The 18,756-nt window shown below is 38.8% G+C and overlaps 1 protein-coding gene and 1 long non-coding RNA gene across 3 annotated transcripts in view; one reads left to right on the top strand and one right to left on the bottom strand.

Annotated features, from left to right (window-relative positions):
• LOC127483203 (uncharacterized) overlaps positions 1 to 12,939 on the top strand; it is a 100,177-nt gene extending 87,238 nt beyond the window's left edge. Inside the window, exon 7 of the long non-coding RNA XR_007909238.2 lies at positions 388 to 12,939. This is a non-coding gene — a long non-coding RNA (uncharacterized lncRNA). The remainder of the gene's footprint in view (positions 1 to 387) is intronic.
• The window catches only part of TMPRSS11A (transmembrane serine protease 11A), a 64,177-nt gene extending 46,189 nt beyond the window's left edge, over positions 1 to 17,988 (bottom strand). Inside the window, exons 1-2 of one of the 2 annotated variants that reach the window (XM_070048074.1) lie at positions 17,789 to 17,988; positions 385 to 506 (exon numbers count right to left, since the gene is read on the bottom strand). In XM_070048074.1, the coding sequence (XP_069904175.1) occupies positions 385 to 506; positions 17,789 to 17,796 (130 nt within the window). In that variant the 5' untranslated portion in view covers positions 17,797 to 17,988. The remainder of the gene's footprint in view (positions 1 to 384; positions 507 to 17,788) is intronic. The other variant, XM_070048075.1, reaches the window with a different exon arrangement.
• Between the last annotated feature and the right edge of the window lie 768 nt (positions 17,989 to 18,756).

The raw sequence follows: 18,756 nt of genomic DNA, 5'->3' as shown, positions 1-18,756 counted from the left end.
CAACTTATCATAGTTTTTCATTTAAATATATAATGAATGATGAAAGTCATATATTATGACTACTAATAAATTTCAGCCAATTATTAATTTTGATCTTTCATGTAGATTCCTAAAGTTCAGTATTGGCTTAGGAGCTTCAAGGAGCTAGGAAATTTGTTTTTTGCTTGAATGCTATGTCCTGAGTACCCAGAAAAGTCCCTGCATGGAATAGGCATTCAGTAATTATTTGCTGATGAAATGACTGAATAAATTAAAAGTATATTCCAAGAATGGACATTTACAGTAGAATCGTAATTTTTTGAATAAAATTTTATTAACTTATATGCAAATTAAGCTTGTCAGAAAAATGATATCAAACTGAGTAAAATCCTTAATTTTACCTACCAGGGACTAAGAAGTGAATTAGAAGACCGATGACCACTGCCACCACTATCATTGATAACACAACCAGAAGGGTGATCATCCATGGCTGCAGGGCTCTCCTTCGGGTACCAAATCCAACTGCCCTGCAGAAAGAAAAGCCCACAAGTTACTCTCGCGTTACAGTTATAGTGGTTATTGGCTTTTTTTGTTCTCCTTGAAAAGTTGTAATTTCTCTTGCCCTTGCCAGCAAGACACTTGTTTACAATTTTGATCCGGGTTATCTTGACCTGATGGAGATTGTTACAAGCATCAGGATGTAGGATGGATATGTTGCTCTTGGTTTCTATTTCTAGAGGCATGTGGTAACCCTGTCTGACTTCTCTCAGTGGAGTGGTCCAATGTAGTTCAGGTGCTTGAAAAGAGGACCATTCCTCCTTTCTCCAATGCTGTTACTTATTTCTTTATTTGTTCATCTAAATTTTAGAGTTTAGGAATTGATTTTAAATCTATTTCTCATTCACTTTTTATCTATTATCTTTACTGTGAAATCTTTCAGACACATAGAAAATTAGAAAGAATAGTATAATAGGACACTCATATTCATCAAATCACTTTATCAGCTGTTAACATTTTTACAGAATTTACTTCATTCATTCTCTGATGTGCATTTTAATGTGAAATAGACAGCAAGTTTCTTCAGCAAATAATTATTATAATCAATTAGGACATTTCCAACAAAATCACATAATTAACATTCCTAAAATATTAATAACATTACTCCAATATCTCATAATACTCAATCTTCTAATTTTCTTTATTGTCCTTGTTATATTTATATATTGTTTTAACAAACCAGAAGAGCCAAGGACCAATGTAGTACACTTGATTGTAATGTCTTTTAAGTCTCTTTTGTAACTTATGCACAGCAAATGAAAAATTTCCAATTATAATCTACAAAATGGGGGAAAATATTTGGGAGGTCTACATTCTGACAATGAGTTAATATCCAGACTCTATTGAGAACTCAAATAATTCAATGGCAAAATGGAAATAACCTAATTAAAATGGTAGTAGATCCGAACAGACATTTCTGAAGAGAAGACATAGAAATGATCAACTGGTAGGTGAAAAAAAATGTTCAACATTATTAATTATCAGTCAAATTCAAATCAAAAGTACAATGAGATACTATCTCACTCCAATTATATTGGCTGTTATCAAAAAGACAAGTGTTGGTGAGGATACAGAGAAAGGGGAAATCTTGTATGCTGTTGATGGGAATGTAAATTAGAATACCATTGCGGAAAACAGATGAAGATTTCTCAAAAAGTGAAAAGTAGAACTACTGTATTATTCAGTAATCCCACTACTAGTTATGTGCCCACAGGAAATGAAATCAGTCTCTTGAAGAGACATCTGAATGCCCATGTCTCTTGCAATACTATTCGCAGTGACTAAAAAAAATGGATGCAGTGTAAGTGCCCATTCACTGATGAATGGATAATGTAAATGTGGTACATCTGCACAATAGAATATTAATCAATCATAGAAGAGGATTAAACATTGTCATTTGTGACATGGTAAGTGAAATAATCTAAGCACAGAAAGATTAGTATCACATGATCTCACTCATGTAGAGTTAAAGAAAAAAAGATGAACTCACAGCATTCGAAAATATAAAGGTGGTTACCAGAGTGGGGAGAGAGGGATTGGGGAAGGTTGATTAGTGGGTACTTAGTTATAACTAGGTAGAAGTAAGAAAGTAGGAGGTTCTTTTGCATAGTATAGTGATTGTAGATAATGATTCAGCATTACACATTGTTAAAAATTTTAAATAAAAAAGAAAAGAATGCTCCACTCTCTGAACCTGTTTGATTGCTTTTTTGTTATATTTGACATGTTCTTCTATCTCTTTCATTTCCTGTGCACTGGAATTTAGGTCCAACACCTAGGTTAGATTTTTGAAAATTCATATGTGGTGTTATGCTCTTTTTTTCTGTGTCACACCAGTAATATAGAACATTTCCACAATTTTGGAGGAAAAATAGCTTCACTTTTTTTCTAGCACCTTATGATCATCACATTGTGTCAAGTATTTGTTTGCAGCTATGTTCATCCACAGTTGACTGGAACTCCTCAATGGGCTGTCCATCTTTTTACATTAACACCTAATACCTTTCCTGGCACAGAGCAGGAACTTTATATTCTATGAGAATCAGGCAGGTTTATACCAGTGTTACATGTGAAACAACAAAGGCTGAGTGAGTAGCTACCAAACTTGCTAATGTCAAGTGTCTTAGAAGGACCAGAGTTATCCAACTCTAATGCCCATTCCTTTCAACTTGCTATTGTGATGAATTTTAACTACTTTATCAAAGGTTATCTTATCACATATGTATATTGATAGCCCAGATTCTTTGGGAGCAGAATATATTTTGCATATCTCCTTCACAGAATTTATTGCAATGCTTTGTACTAAACAGATTTTTTTGAAATTATTGGTTGATTTTATAGGAGCTTTCCTGTCAAATATAAAAATATTTTTATACGTAAATAGTAAGATAAAAGGTACAAACTAGATCTAGGCAGTTAAGATGATGATTTGGCCATAAGTAATAATTTTAGCCAACATACTTAGTGAAACTTGGATACCTGAATTCTAGCTGGTATGGAGAATATGTTCCAAATGTGTATTGACTGATTAAAAAGAATCTAGTAGGCTTGGGCATTAAGCCTAGTAGTTAGGACATTGCTTAAGATGTCCATATCCCACAGTGAGGTGCCTGGGTTTGATTACCCCAGCTCCAGCTTCTGATTCCAGCTCCTGGTCAATGCAGATCCTGAAAGGCAGTGGTAATGATTCAAATAATTTGATTCCACCACTCACAAGAGAGACTTGTATTGTGTTCACCAGGTCCCAGCTTCAGCTCTACCCAATCTCTAGCCATTTTGGTAATTTGGGGAATGAACCAGATAGGAGCACACTCTCTCTCGCTCTTGCTCTCTCACCATCTCTGTATCTCTTTGTCTCTCTATCTCAGAATCTCAAATAAACTAAGATAAAAAAAATAGAGAACTGTTTGTAGAAAGTCAGTGTGTCCTCTGAGAACAAAGGCTAATGCTAATATAACAAACAGAAGCATCGTGTGATGTGGCATTACTTAACCTTTCATATAGCTTAAAGCCTACATTCAGAAGTGAAGGATACCTTATATATTACTTAGTATAATTTAACCACTTTCCAAACAAAGAAACTGATGTCCAAATACGATTAAGTGACCTCTGTAATATAATAAAATAATCATCTCAGACTCAAGTCTTCTAACTTCTAGGACATAAGTTTATTCTCAGATCCAGATTCCCTTGCCATGGATGCTATTTGGTTAATTATTGAGGACATTTATCTGTTACGTATTTATCTATTCATAGAATCCTACATTCTCTATTGGTGTGATTCTTCATTTTCTCAGAGAATCCTCTCTGTATGTCTAAGCTATTTGAAAATGAAAACTGTCCAAAGGAGAAAGGTTAGAACTCAAAGGTATTCACAACTTTTAAACCAATCTCCCTGTTACAGCACAGCTGATCATGGTGAACAGGCAGGGGAAGTAGATGATAGGAGTTCACAGTCCCCACTGTCCAGACACAGAAACTCATGGTGTAATGGGCTGAACCATGGTATCCTTAGCAGAAGAGCAACTCGGCAGTCATTGATACACTGCTCAAGTGCATGGCAGTGGCACCTTCAGTCCCATAGAAACAGCTGTGACCACCTGGAGGAAAATGCTGACAGACAACCCAGGGAGATAAGCATCCATCAAAATGTTTCTCCTCTTGGAGAATACAGCCTGCACCCAGGCCAAGTGACAAAAGCTTAGGAAACGTAGGTCAAGGCTGTGGGCACCTGATTGTTTATGGGTAAACTTTCAACTTACTACCAACTTTTATAGACATAAATAAGCAATTCATGCAAACAGAAATGTGCCATCACCTTCCCATCCTGTGGAGGTTATTATTTCTTTGCCTACTTTTACTTTGGATTGGAAAAGAAATGCACTTAATAAAGCCCTTTGGAATCTTGCCTATTTATAAGTAGGTAGGCACCATTTTGCCCTTGAATATCTATCAGACGAAGGTGTATTATAATCGTAAGCTTGGCTACTTAAAGCAATACCCATGTATTAGCTCACAATTCTGTATGTTGCATGGTTGGGCTCTGCTGAGGATCTCACAGAGCTGAAATCAAGGTGTTGGTTGGGTCTGCTCTTTCATATGAGACTTGCAATCCTCTTCCAAGCTCACTCAGCTATTAGGCAGAATCCAGTGCCTTTAACCCATTCTCCTCCTGGCTTACAGTTAAGGGGCTCCTCTTAGCCTCTGGATTTCTTCCACTCTTTACCAGGGGACCCATGCCATCTTTAGACTCATTGAAGAAAATTTCCCTCACATCGAATTTCTCTCACCTGCTCATGTTTTTCTCTAGGTAAAGTCCAGTCCCTTTTAAGATGTCACTGGATTACATTGGGTTCACTAAGGATAATCTCTTCCATGTAAAAGTCAAGCTGATTGGGGATATTAATTACATCTTCAGGGGCCGGTGCCGTGGCTCACTTGGTTAATCCTCTGCCTGCGGCACCAGCATCCCATATGGACACCAGGTTCTAGTCCCAGTTGGGGCACCGGATTCTGTCCCGGTTGTTCCTCTTCCAGTCCAGCTCTCTGCTGTGGCCTGGGAGGGCAGTGGAGGATGACCCAAGTGCTTGGGCCCTGCACCCACATGGGAGACCAGGAGGAAGCACCTGGCTCCTGGCTTCGGATCGGTGTAGCTCCGGCCATAGTGGCCATTTGGGGAGTGAACCAATGGAAGGAAGACCTTTCTCTCTGTCTCTCTCTCTCTCTCACTGTCAAAAAAAAAAAAAAGTCAAGCTGATTGGGAATATTAATTATATCTTCAAACTCCTCTCATAGCAACATCTAGGTTACTGTTTGATTGAATTGCTGGAGAATGTGTAAGTACACCAGAAGGTGGGAATTTTGAAGGCTTTCAGAATTCTGCCTACCACAACTGAAAATATGACTTTCATGAAAATAGAAACCTGCAGCCTTCAAAGAAATTTTGTGACATTTAAATCTTTAATTTTTGTAAGGAGTGGTGCTTGTGAACTCTTCCATGAAAAGAAAATTCTATGCTGGCATAGAATTGCAAGATTAAGGGATGTTTTAATCAAGTCATACTTTCAGGAGTACAAAGTGAACCCTTAGAAATTAAAATGGTAAGAAAGCTACATGTAATCCCAGATCATGACCTAATTGGCACTCTGCATTCTTTTAAGGAAAGGGCAAGTACAGATGATCTTATTCTGAGTAATACAACCTATAATCTCTTGTAAATCCAATTTATCATATCCATTACACCTTCATTATGTTTGATGATTCAGTATTTCAAAGGGTGTATTCCTGACACATTTTTCTAGAGATGTTAATGAAAACATGGATAAATTTGAGTGATTCTGTGACTTTGCTTTCTCATATCTTACTTACTGAAAGATAAACACTTTGAGGAACGTGTGGAAGAGCATGAATTTTCAATAAACAGAGCTGGGACATGCAGTTTCCTCCCATCTTTAAGCTGGTGGCTTTCATACCTGAGTCCAAAGAAATTCTGAATTAAGTGGAAGACATCCTGGACCCCCTACTCCTCAGGGATCTTTCTGATCCCAGAAAAGCCTTCCCTGATAGGCAACTGCTCTACTACTCTGCTTCCAGCTACAGTTCTCTTATCATATTACCTACATGTGCCAAAGTTTTCCTTTCACGATTATTTTTCTGCTCTCTTGTAGATGGATATAAGGTACCATTATACACATGTAGATGCATGTGATGCTTATACAAATGCCCATTTACAGGTAGGTTATATTACATAAAACTTCATTAAACAGCTTTTTCAAGTTCAAAATATACTATCATCTAAAAAGGCATTGTTGGTCAGCTTCCCAGGCCAACTCATGTACTTCTAATGTAACTGAAAAGAGAACCCATTCAAGTTGACTGGGGTACATCTCTGAAGGAAACTTCCTAAAGAACCAGAATGGTAGGGCTGGGATTGTGGTGTAGCAGGTAAGGCTGCTGTGATGCTGGCATCCCATATGATTGTTGGTTCGTGTCCCTGATGTTCTACCGCTGACCCAGATCCCTGCTGACTAACTGGGAAAAGGAATGTGAGAAGTCCTAAGTACCTGAGCTCCTAAGACCCATGTGGGAGACCCAGAGGAAGCACCTGGATCCTTGCTTCCACCCAGCCCAGCCCTGGCTATTGAGACCATTTGAAGAGTGAACTGGTGGATGGTAGGCTCCCTCTCTCTGTCTCTCCCTCTTTCTGCGTAATTCTATCTTTCAAATAGATAAATACATCTTTTTTTTTTAAAGAACAGAAATGTTAACTCCTCTTTAATCAATGTAAATTATATTTCTCTCTGAGCAGGTGAACTCAGTCATTTGCTATATGAAAAACAACCTTTTATGATGACTTAATATACTCTGATATTTGAATGTTTGTGTACTCTTTGACTTTTAGAGAATCATCATTTAGTACCAAAAATGATAAGAACAAGAGATACTATTGGGGCTGGCACTATGGGCCATGCCTCCACCTGTGGTGCCAGCATCCCATATGGGCACCTGTTTGTGTTCTGGCTGCTACTCTTCTGATCCAGCTCTCTGCTATATCATGGGAAAGCAGTAGAAGATGGCCTAAATGCTTAGGCCCCTGTACCCACATGGGAGACCTAGAAGAATCTACTGGTTCTTGGTGTCAGGTCGGCCCAGCTCTGGCAATTGTGGCCATTTGAGGAGTGAACCAGCTGATGGAAGACCTCTCTCTCTCTCTCTCTCTGTAACTATCTCTCAATTAAATAAATAAAATATTTTTAAAAAGAGATACTATTTAGGAAGTGACAACTTTATGGGGATTGTTGATACCAACAACCTCTCTATAAAATGTGTTCAAAATAATCACAGAAAACTCATATTATGAAAAAAAGTATGCCTGTATATTTTTGGACTCAAACTCACACTAACTTGTAATGACATGCCTGAGGCACTTAGAAGTATGAGGAGTCAGCTGAAAAGAGCCCCAATCAGAGTAACATGAACCTTATTAAAACTGAAACAAGAAAAAACATCAACTTTGTGGTGAAGCTTGAATGGAAAAATGAGGAGCCCACCGATACTTTGTGAAAAATTTATAGAGATAATGCTCCAAAATGATCAGCCACTTACAAATAGATACTTCATTTCAAAAAGTGACAGGACAGCCGGCGCCGCAGCTCAATAGGCTAATCCTCCGCCTGTGGCACCGGCACACCGGGTTCTAGTCCCCGGTCGGGGCGCTGGATTCTGTCCCGGTTGCTCTTCTTCCAGGCCAGCTCTCTGCTATGACTCTCTCTGTGCAGCGGAGGATGGCCCAAGTCCTTGGGCCCTGCACCAGCATGGGAGACCAGGCGAAGCACCTGGCTCTGGGCTTTGAATCAGCATGGTGCGCCGGCCGCACTGCGCCAGCCGCGGCAGCCATTGGAGGTTGAATCAATGGCAAAAGGAAGACCTTTCTTTCTGTATCTCTCTCTCACTGTCCACTCTGCCTGTCAAAAAATAAATAAATAAAAAAAAATGTGACAGGACAATGTTGAAAATTAAGCCTGCAGTTTCAGATCATCCACATCTATTTGTGAGGAAAAAATTAATCTCACTGGTGCCCTAACTGAAGATGATTCACAACTAACAGCAGAAACAGTAAATACAGCAGACGACACCTCAAATGGTCCCACTTACAAAATTCTGCTTGAAAATCAAAGCTGAGCAAGCATTCAACTCAGTGGGTACCAAAACTGCTGTGCTCAGGTAGCCTGCAGACAAGAGCAGAGATTTTAAGAGAAATTTTAAGCAAGGGAGATCCAGATCCTGAAGTATTTCTTTGAAGAACTGTGACAGGGGATGAAACATGGTTTCTGTCGCTCCCCCTCTTCGTGGAGGAACGACACTAAACCCTGCCTAGGCTTCATATCCGAGTCACGGCACCATTATGTCGCTCCCCCTCTTCATGGAGGAACGACACAGGACCCTGCGCTGTTCTTTCGTCTGCTCGGCCCTCCCCGGGTTTGCTGCTGGTCCTTCCTGGGTTGGCTGCTGGTCCTTCCACCTCCGTGGAAGGGCGGTTCCCCCTGCCACATTCCCCACTTCCGCGGGGGAGCGGCACACCGCCGGCCGGCTCTCTCGGGGGCTGCACAGGTGTTCCCCTTAGATGTTCCCCTTAGATGTTCCCCTTAGATGTTCCTGGTGCATGCCGTCTCTCTCCTCCTTTATAGTCCTCCTCTGCCAATCCCAACTCGGCTGCCCACACGCCAAGTACGCTGCTCTCCTCCAATCAGGAGCAAGTCCTACAGTTTATTGGCTGAACTGGAGGCAGCTGCGTAGAAGCTGTTTTCTTCTCTCCCAGCGCCATATTGTGGGAGAGCAGATGCATAGAATAAGTCTTAATTCCAGTAACTTAGTCTAGTCCGAGTTGCTCCCCACAGTTTCCAAGTGTGATCATGAATGCAAAGCATAAGCAAAGCCATGGCTACCAAGAGGGAAAGTGGACTAGTCAAAGCAAAAGCAGATAGATCGGGGTGCATGTTTGATCTAGTAGGTAAAGGTTGAGATGCATCTGGGTTCAATTCTAAGATCTGGCTTCTGATTCCAACTTTTTGTTAATATGGATCCTGGGAGGCAGCAGGTGATGACTTAAATTAATTAGGTTATAAGCACCCACATGGGAGATCTGGATCATGTTCCTGGCTCCAAACTTTGGCCTGTCCCAGACCTGGAAATTGAGAGTAAACCAGCGAATCGGAGCCCTTTCTGTCTGAGTCTATCACTCTGCCTCTGAGAAGGAAAATAAAAAAAAAAAAAAACAGACTGGTTAAGAACAAAGTCATGGCACCAGATTTTTGACTTTCTGGAGGGACAAGGAATGGCACTGCTTATTATGAGTGTTTTGAGAATGTTGGCTAAAGCTGCCGACAAAAACAACTGGGAAAACCTTGACCACATGTGTTTGGTCATTGCTTTCATCGACAAAGGCAGTTTTGTGAGATCTTCAGAGTGAAATCATTAGGCACTCCTTATGACTCCTTTTTGATTCATAATCTTAGAATATGCATTGAGGGGCAGGTGTTTGGTTTAGAAATTAAGCTTCCAATTGGGACATCTGCAACCCATGTTAGAGTGCCTGAGTCAGTCATGGATCTGCTTCCAATTATAGTTTCCTGCTAATGTGCACCCTGGGAGGCAGCAGGGGATGGCTCAAATGGTCAGGCTGCTGCTTCCTATGTGGGAGACCTGGATTGAGTTTCTGGGTACTGGCTTCAGGCGTGGCCCAGCTCTGACTGTTGCAGGTATTTTGAGAGTGAACCAGCAATGAGGAGCTCACTCTCTGTCTCTCTGCCTCTAGATCTCTCAAATAAATAAATAAATGAATACATAAATATTTAAAAGGCACCCATTTTTATTCAGTTATAATGTAAAGAGGACTGAAATGACATGCCAAATTCCCAGAACTCTCAGATCTTTAGGGATAGACTAAATGGATACGGTTCTCACTTCCAAAAGTTTCTTGAGCTTGACAGAGCCTATGTTGAGTAATAGAGTTTATATTTAAAAATTTTACCTTCTAATTTCATTTTCCATGAACCTTTTAAAATTCCCTCATATGTTGTCACATCTTATATTTCAAATATCCTTGTCAGCAGAGTTATTTTTGGTCATTTTATAGATGAGCAACTTGCTCTGAGAGAGAAGTAATTTTGCTGAGTTCCTACAGCCAGGAGGCAGTTAACCTCACTCTGGGGGACTCTGACTCCAAAGCCCATTCTTTTGAGAGACTTTTTTTTTTTCAGAACAATCCTCCTATTAATGCAACTGAATAATTTGCGGAATTTCAAGCAGTATAGAAGGTAGGGAAAAGACTTATGAAATGATGGTAGAGGTTCCACCAACCAGAAGTTCCACTAATCTTCATTGTGTTTAAGTCTCGAATTTGATTTTCCTTTGTTATCTTCTCCATTTCTATTGGTTTTAAATTTGCATGTACTTTCAAAAAAAAAAAACAAAAAAATTTGCATGTACTTTCAAAAAATTAGGATTCCCTTCCTTCCCCTCCCCAGAGTAGTGGGCCAAGGTAACCTGGAGGGAAGGAGGGCTGTGAGGCAGGTGTGTATAGGGAAAATTAATGACCATATTGGGATTGACTGTAAACTTTGGAGGATTTTAGCAAATTTGATGCCTTTTTTCTATGCTGTCAAGAATTCTCTGTAGATTTCAATTATTGATATGTCACTTGTGGACATTATCTTCTTCTAAAGTCTGAAAGAACTTGAAGATAGTGAATAACTCATACAAAGCATTGTAGTATTTCTTAAGCCATGTCACAAGTAGTAGGGAAAAGGGGACTTTTCTGTATTTAAGTGGGTTTGGAAAAACTGGTTTAAATAAAGTTAAATAAGATCTCACCACTGAAAGTCTTAAAGCCTTTAGTACTTTCAAATGGGAGTAAAGGCTTTCTGTCTTTTTTTTTTTTTTAAGATTTATTTATTTGAAAGGCAGAGTTACACACACACACACACACACAGAGAGAGAGAGAGAGAGAGAGAGAGAGAAGGAGACACAAAGAAAGCTTTCCATCCTCTGGTTTACTCTCCAGATGACCAGAATGCCTCGGGCTGGATCAGGCTGAGCAGGAGTCAGGAACTTCTTCTTGGTCTCTCCCATGGGTGGCAGGGATCCAAGCACTTGGGCCATCTTCTGCTGCTTTCTCAGGCCATTAGCATGGAGTTGGATCAGAAGTAGAGCTTCCAAGATTCGAACCAGTGTTCAAAAGGAAAGCTGGAGTTGCAAGTCTTGGCTCAATTTGTATCACAGCGCCAGCCACCAGTCTTGGTTTTTTATATCCAAGCATGGATACAACTCAAGTGTCTCCTACACCACCTAGATCTTTGTCACTTGATATCTTTGTCACTGTTTGTGACAAAGGTTTCCAAATATACTTCTTGCTGTCACCTCTCCTGATATTTCCTGGACTCCTCTGTCTCATAGAGCAGTTTTGAGAATGTGGCTATAGCTGCAGTCTCACCAGTATGGTGCTTCGTGGAATACTTCATTGTCAAGAAGGTTAGCAACAGAAAGGGGGAATTCTGTATCTCATTTCCAGGAACAAGTGGGAGTGAGGGTGGGCCAAAAAGGTACAAAATAGAGTAAAATATGTGAATTTAGGCCAAATATGATTTTCTGTGTGAAATGGTATATACATTGAGGTTAGGGAGGAGCTCAGGGAAATCAGAATAGGAAAATCAGGAACTTTGTATCCGCAAAGCCTTTCTTAAAGAGTGTGGTACTTAGTCACTGAATTACTGATAGAGCATAATCACATGCTAGTTTGAATTAAAGCAATATTATTGGGGCCAGCACTGTGGCATAGTGGGGAAAGCTGCCGTCTGCAGTGCTGGTATCCCATGTGGGCGCCAGTTTGAGTCCCAGCTACTCCACTTCTGATCCAGCTCTCTGCTATGGCCTGAGAAAGCAGTGGAAGATGGCTCAAATCCTTGGGCCCCTGCACCTGCATGGGAGACCTGGAAGAAGCTCCTGGCTTCAGATTGGCACAGCTCCGACCATTGAAGCCAATTGGGGAGTGAACCAGCAGATGGGAGACCTCTCTCTCTGCCTCTCCTTCTTTCTCTGTGTAACTCTGACTTTCAAATAAATAAATAATTTTTTTTTTTTTAGAAAAAGCAACATGATTGAATTGACTTTTAATTGGGGGTGATAAAGCATTGATGATAAGTACCCAATCTTTGGAGTCAGACTATTTGAGTTCAAGTCCCATTCATGTCACTTGTTAGCTCCACAGTGTAAGACAAGGCACTTGGCTTTTTGAGTCTTAGTTCTTCCATTTGTAAAATGCAGATAAAACCAATATCTTAACGTATTAACACACATAAAGTTACTGGCACATAGTGAATAATATGTAAACGCGATCGTTTATCATTCTCTGTGGTGTTGCTTATAAACTTGATAGAAATCAGCCATGCTGAGAAAATGATGTGGTGAAAACAGCAGTTTGGATTTTAAGATTATCTCAGGGTTGCCCCACAGCACGTTGCTTAGATAGGTAGGGTTCCAGAAAGTCTCCAAAATATTTTTGATGCAACATAAATTAGCAAATATGTCTTCCGCTGTGACCAAAAGTGCCACAATAAAGTGGAAATGCCATTTAATAAGTAGAATATTAATAAGGGTGTAAGGATTTCATTCACAAAACAGAGCCCATTACACAATGTTCTACTTTGCTGGCAAAGATAGGTCGTGCCTAATGTTGTTATATTGCGTGTGTGTGTGAGTTTAGTCTTAACATGTTTTTGGCCCAAGTTTCAGTCCCACCCACTAAAATTTGTAAGGTGTGTATTAAATTGCAGGTGAAAGCCCAGATTGGAATAATACATATACATATATATGTATATATATAAAATGAATTGTTTATATTAAAATGCTTATATTAGAGTCTTGTGAAACATCAATATATCTTTACAAACTGCTTCAAGGAATTTACCAACTATTAAATTATTTCCTATTCCTCCTTTGTCCTTTCTTTTGTCCAACTGTCCATTGATTCAGTTATCTACTCTTCCACCCTGCCATTTGTCCGTCCATCCGTCCATCTGTCTGTCCGTCCATCCATCCATCCATCCATATTTTTATTGAGCCTCTGACTATGTTTTACACATCATGCTTGGCTTTGGGAGGCATAGAAGAGTAAGATGGTTTATGGTTTTTTAACCTCATGAAACTCATGGTACAATCATTAAACCCTTGATTCCATCTATGCTATAAAATTGAAAATAATCAAGTATTGTAAATGTCTTTTCTGAAAAATATTTAAAACAACACAAATAGCAGACTTCCATTAGGTTAACAAAAACAAAAGCTCAAGATGTTGTAAGGTTCCTCTCATTCTTCGTCTGCCTAGAGCAATCTTTGATAGGCATCTGACATTGCACACTAGGACTTACATTTTAGGGTCAGAAGACTTTGGCTTCCATCCCTACTTGTGACTCTTTTAAAAAGATTTTAAAATTTATTTATATAAAGGGAACACATTTCATGTATTTAATTTTTTTTTTTTTTTTGACAGGCAGAGTGGACAGTGAGAGAGAGACAGAGAGAAAGGTCTTCCTTTGCCGTTGATTCACCCTCCAATGGCTGCCGCGGCCGGGGCGCTGCGGCCGGCGAACCGCGCTGATCTGATGGCAGGAGCCAGGTGATTCTCCTGGTCTCCCATGGGGTGCAGGGCCCAAGTACTTGGGCCATCCTCCACTGCACTCCCTGGCCACAGCAGAGAGCTGGCCTGGAAGAGGGGCAACCGGGACAGAATCCAGTGCCCCGACCGGGACTAGAACCTGGTGTGCTGGCGCCGCTAGGTGAAGGATTAGCCTAGTGAGCTGCGGCGCCGGCTGTATTTATGTTCTAAGAGCATAAAGATACTTTCCACCTCATCCCCTGCCTCCTTCCCTTCCTCACTTCCATTGTTCCTCCTCCTTTTCTTAATATTCTTTTAATTTTTACAATGACTTACTTTACATGTAGGAAACCTTTCTGAATGTCAGCTTTCTCAGCTTAAAAATGATGGTAACAAATACTTCCCAGAGGTGTGCTGTAAAGAAATGAAGAACTCCAACACATATCACATGTTGTTCTGGGTCAGGAGTGTTCATATAAGTAACCTCATGTAATTTTTGCCACAGTTCGGAGGGGTAGACCTATTGTTACCATTTTGTTAATGAGGACACTGAGATTCAGAAAGGAAAGTGACAGGGGCCACAGAGCTAAGGGAAGGGAATGCATTATCTGAGTTCCAAACTGTCTGTCCTGTTTGTAACTAGACCACCCTAAAAAAGAATGTGAACGCTTTTATGTTGGCAATAGGAAGGTATGGATGACTTCAGTTTAAAATCCAGCAACTTTTTTTTTTTTTTTGCTGCAAAATGAAACGATAATCATAGTGCCTCACTCATGAGAATTATAAAAAATAAATAATATTTGCCAAATGATTCATATTTAGTAAACAGAACATAAATAGTAGCTGTTATTTTAATAATCACAAATAATTCACCATCCACTATGAAATCATATTCTTATCTGTTCAAAAGTTTCTGAAATCTTGGCTTACAAGTACCGAATAATTGGATGTGTCTGCCATCCCCCTCTTTTTAATGTGCAAAATGTTATTCCCAATATACCAGACCATTAGAAAAGAAAGAAAGCAGAACCAAGAAGAAAATGTGATAAATCAACCTTCAAATGTCAATGAAATGAACACATATTTCATTTCCCTGAATACAGATAGAAACCTACAGAGTGACTAGTGACTATCAGTATACATGTTTTACTCAATTTTTAAATTCAAAACAAAGCTACTTTTCTTTTGAAAATTAATAAAAGAAAAACAAATTTTCTACTAGTTAAACTCAGGCTCTGGCTCCATTGCCTAGATTCAAATCCAAGCTTTCCTACTAAATGCCTCATGTTGCTACTGTGTTTTCTTTATCTATAAAATGAAGAAAATAATTGTGCCTGTTGTAGGATTGTTGTGGGAATAAAATGAGCTAATATAGCATAATTTGTCCACGGCATATAGTAAGCACTATGAGTTTACTGAAAACCAACTGAAAAGTTGTAGTTAATTGATAATTCATATAAAGTTTAGTAATCTGTAGATAACTTGCATGTTTTAGTTGCTGTTTTGATATTAACTCTGTAGATACAATTTTAGAATGTATTAGGGAATGGTTTTGGAAAATTAGCACATTGACTGGAACGATTATTTAGAATGAAATCAAAATGTTAAGCAGGAGTGCTTAGAAAGCACTTGCCGGACTACCTCTTCCTCTAAAAATGATGAGGCAAAAGAGGAATCGAACTTTATCATTTATTAAGCATCACCTAAAATAAATATCTATATGGAAATTAGAGATACCAGACTTCTGGCAACAGGCTAACAATCTCAGATAAAGAAGTCAATTGGCATTTCATCTTATATAAGGAACACAACTGATGTTTAAAAATGAATGAATCACAGTCTCTCTCTCTCTCACTGTCCACTTTGTCAAAAAAAAAAAAAAAGAATGAATCACTCAATTAACAAGGAGTATAGGAAAGAATAGGAGTATAGATATTCCTCAAGGCAAAGGCCAACAGATGGACAGTTGCACCAAAATCAGAGCGCTAAAAACATAGAGAATGAGGTCACAAAACCCACAGGTTCATGATAGTAGAAACAGCAAGAATTGAATCAATCATGTTTTGGCAAGGCTTTTCCACATTGCGTTTCTTGTTAGTGGAGAAATGAGAATGGTAAGCATGACTATGAAACACCTTTTAGAACGAGTGTAGGTAAGACTGACGCTGCTGGGCCCAGCGTCTCCACCTGCAGAGCTGGCATCCCATACGGGCACTGGTTCGCATCCTGGCTGCTCTCTGCTTCCAACCCAGCTCTCTGCTTATGGCCTGGGAAAGCAGTAGAAGATGGCCCAAGTACCTGGGCCCTTGCACCCGAGTGAGAAACCCTGAAGAAGCTCCTGGCTTTTGGATAGGCCCAGCTCTGGCTGTTTTTGCCATTTGGGGAGTGAACCAGCGGATGGAAGAATTTCTGTCTTTCCCTCTCTTTGTCTGTAACTCTATCTTTCAATAAAATAAAATAAAATAAGACCGAGGCTGTCCTTGTAATTATTAGACATCTGCATTTCTTCAATGCTTAAGCCTGCTTGTTAATATGATATGCCTTCTTCTTGAAATCCTCCAAATCTTGGATTAATATGCATGAATTTGGCTTAAAGAAAATGTAAGCATTTAGTGTTTCCGACTGTCACTATTCTTTACCAATTTGTGTTACCCTTGTCCAGAACTATAGCGCTGATCACCAATATTAATCATGCAACATCCCATAAACTGAATATACTCCTGTAACACAAGGAAAGAGGGCTTGTGTTGTCTATAATTTTGAGATATAACTTAAAAAGAATAATTGGGAATGTGAGATGAGAAGTTGGAAATCCTGTTTAACAAAAATGATTTTTATAAATGTAGGAAACATTTTCAAATTCAGCAGGTTTTAATAAATAAGCAAAACATTAATTCAAGATATTAACTTTTTCATTAATTTGTTTATTAAATATTTATGGAGTGTTGAATATGTGTGACGCATTTTAAATTCTTTTAAAAGGTCTCAAAAGCACCCTTTTGAAAATCACTGTGTGCTCACTGAAGGAATGGTACAAATGGGTATTTTATGAGTGGGAAAGAAACCCAGAGAAGTTCATTAACAGAATTCAGTTGATTACCAAATTCTTATCGCTGAAATTTTCCTTGAATAATTATGGCTACTAGAGAGATTGCAGTAAAGAATAAGGAAAAACGAACTCTGAGGAATTACAGCTGTGATATTGACAGTTGACAATCCTGTAGAGATGGAAAAGCCCCCTAACTCCTATTTCTCTCAGATTCCTTACTATAAGATGGATGCTAATGATGTCTGTCCCATGAACTTACCAAGCTGTTTTGACAATTTAATGAAATAACAAATATAATAATGTTTTTAAAATGGCATACATTTTAAAATGAACATTATTATTGTTATCATAATTGTTTAAAATCACTATTTTAGTTGTACATAAAGATATGCCAAGGAATTTTTTTCCTTCTTTCTGTGGGACAACCCTATTTTGGAAAAAAAATAATTTCAATTAATGTATGTTTTTATTTTTCTTCACTATTTCATGGGAAGAATTTTAGAGTAGATATGTTTCCCTCATGATTGCTCTCCTGTGTTCTCACTCTCCCATCAAAAAGTTTTGGTCTTCTGCCGTGAAGGCAGATGTCTCTACAACTCCTGGCTCCCTTATATGCATTAGTCCAAAAGGACCAGCCATGAATGACAAGGAAAAACAGCTAAAGGGGAAGTGCCAGAGAAGGTAAGTTTTGTCAGAGTGCTGAAAAGAGGTTTTTCTTAAAAGAAAAGAACACACACACACACCTCCACCAAGAAGTTCAGAATCAGTCAGTACACAGAACAATACAGTTTTTCTTCTAAAAGCCCAGCTATTTCTTGGTACATAAAGTAATGTCAACAATGAGAGTTTTTTTTTTTAATACAAAAATATTGACTTTAAACACAGAGATTACTTAATCTGGCCTGCTATCATAATTCCACAAATATGAGAAGAAACAATGCAGGTTGAATCCATTAAGGATACCTCACCAGTAGTCCTCCTCGACACATCCGGGATCTAGCCTCTGACACAGGACAGCAAACAAGGTGTATATCCCACAAAACTGAACTTACCGATACATCACCAACAGGAGGAAGAATATGATCTTGTAGGTCTGCACCCACTGAACTCGATTTTCTAATCAACTGAATGACATCTCTAGATTTGGTAGATGTCTACAGCGGGAAGAAATTAAGGAAACAGATTACAAGTCCTTGAAATGAAACTAGTTCAACAAGTTTCAACAGAGAAGCCTCAACCCATAGAATTGCTTGAAGAAAACAGAGACAACACAGTCTCAACAAGAATGCAATATTTTTTTTTTTTGTATTGGCCAATTTTGTTAAAGGAGAAGGAACAGGTTGCAAGGATTTGATTTGAATGAAAAATATTTTAGGAATGCACTAGGAGTTTAAAGGAGATTTGTGGGTATATAAATATCTTAAAGAAACCTTCACATGAAAGCTCACAATAAAACCAATCAGATATTCTTAAATACAACTCAAGAAGTACTTCTTAAATTCTTTTTGAACAGCAGATATCTTCATGCCTTACAATGGAATACTGAAATTATTAATATGTTATATTTTTTAAAAAAGATACCTATTTCTGAGAGAACAAAGAAATGAATATCAAACAAAGATGTTCCCAAAGTGAGTTAATGGAATAAATATATGAATAGAGACATTTACGGGAGTGAAGGCAACTGAAAAAGAAGAAACACATTTTTTAATTAGACAACATTATGAATACATGATTTTTTGCATGTTGAAACCATAAAAATATGACTGAAACCCTGTTTGAGCAAATTCTGATCTTGGCCCCTTTCCTTTTAAGCAGCAGCTAGTGTTTTTGGGGTCCATTCGCCTATTTTACACACACACACACACACACACACAAATAGCACCCCCCCCCCCACAACTCTACAGAGAAACATAAATGCATCTTACTTAAGATGTATTGTTTTGTTTATATTCCTGGGGAATCTTGCTTTCCTTCTGTTTGATTAGTCACAAATTACCCTTTTTTTGACAGCAACATG

The sequence above is a fragment of the Oryctolagus cuniculus genome, chromosome 8, assembly GCF_964237555.1.
Source record: "Oryctolagus cuniculus chromosome 8, mOryCun1.1, whole genome shotgun sequence".
Taxonomy (NCBI): Eukaryota; Metazoa; Chordata; class Mammalia; order Lagomorpha; family Leporidae; genus Oryctolagus; species Oryctolagus cuniculus.
Note: the sequence above shows the minus strand (reverse complement) of the source record. Positions and strands in the feature narration are given on the sequence as shown.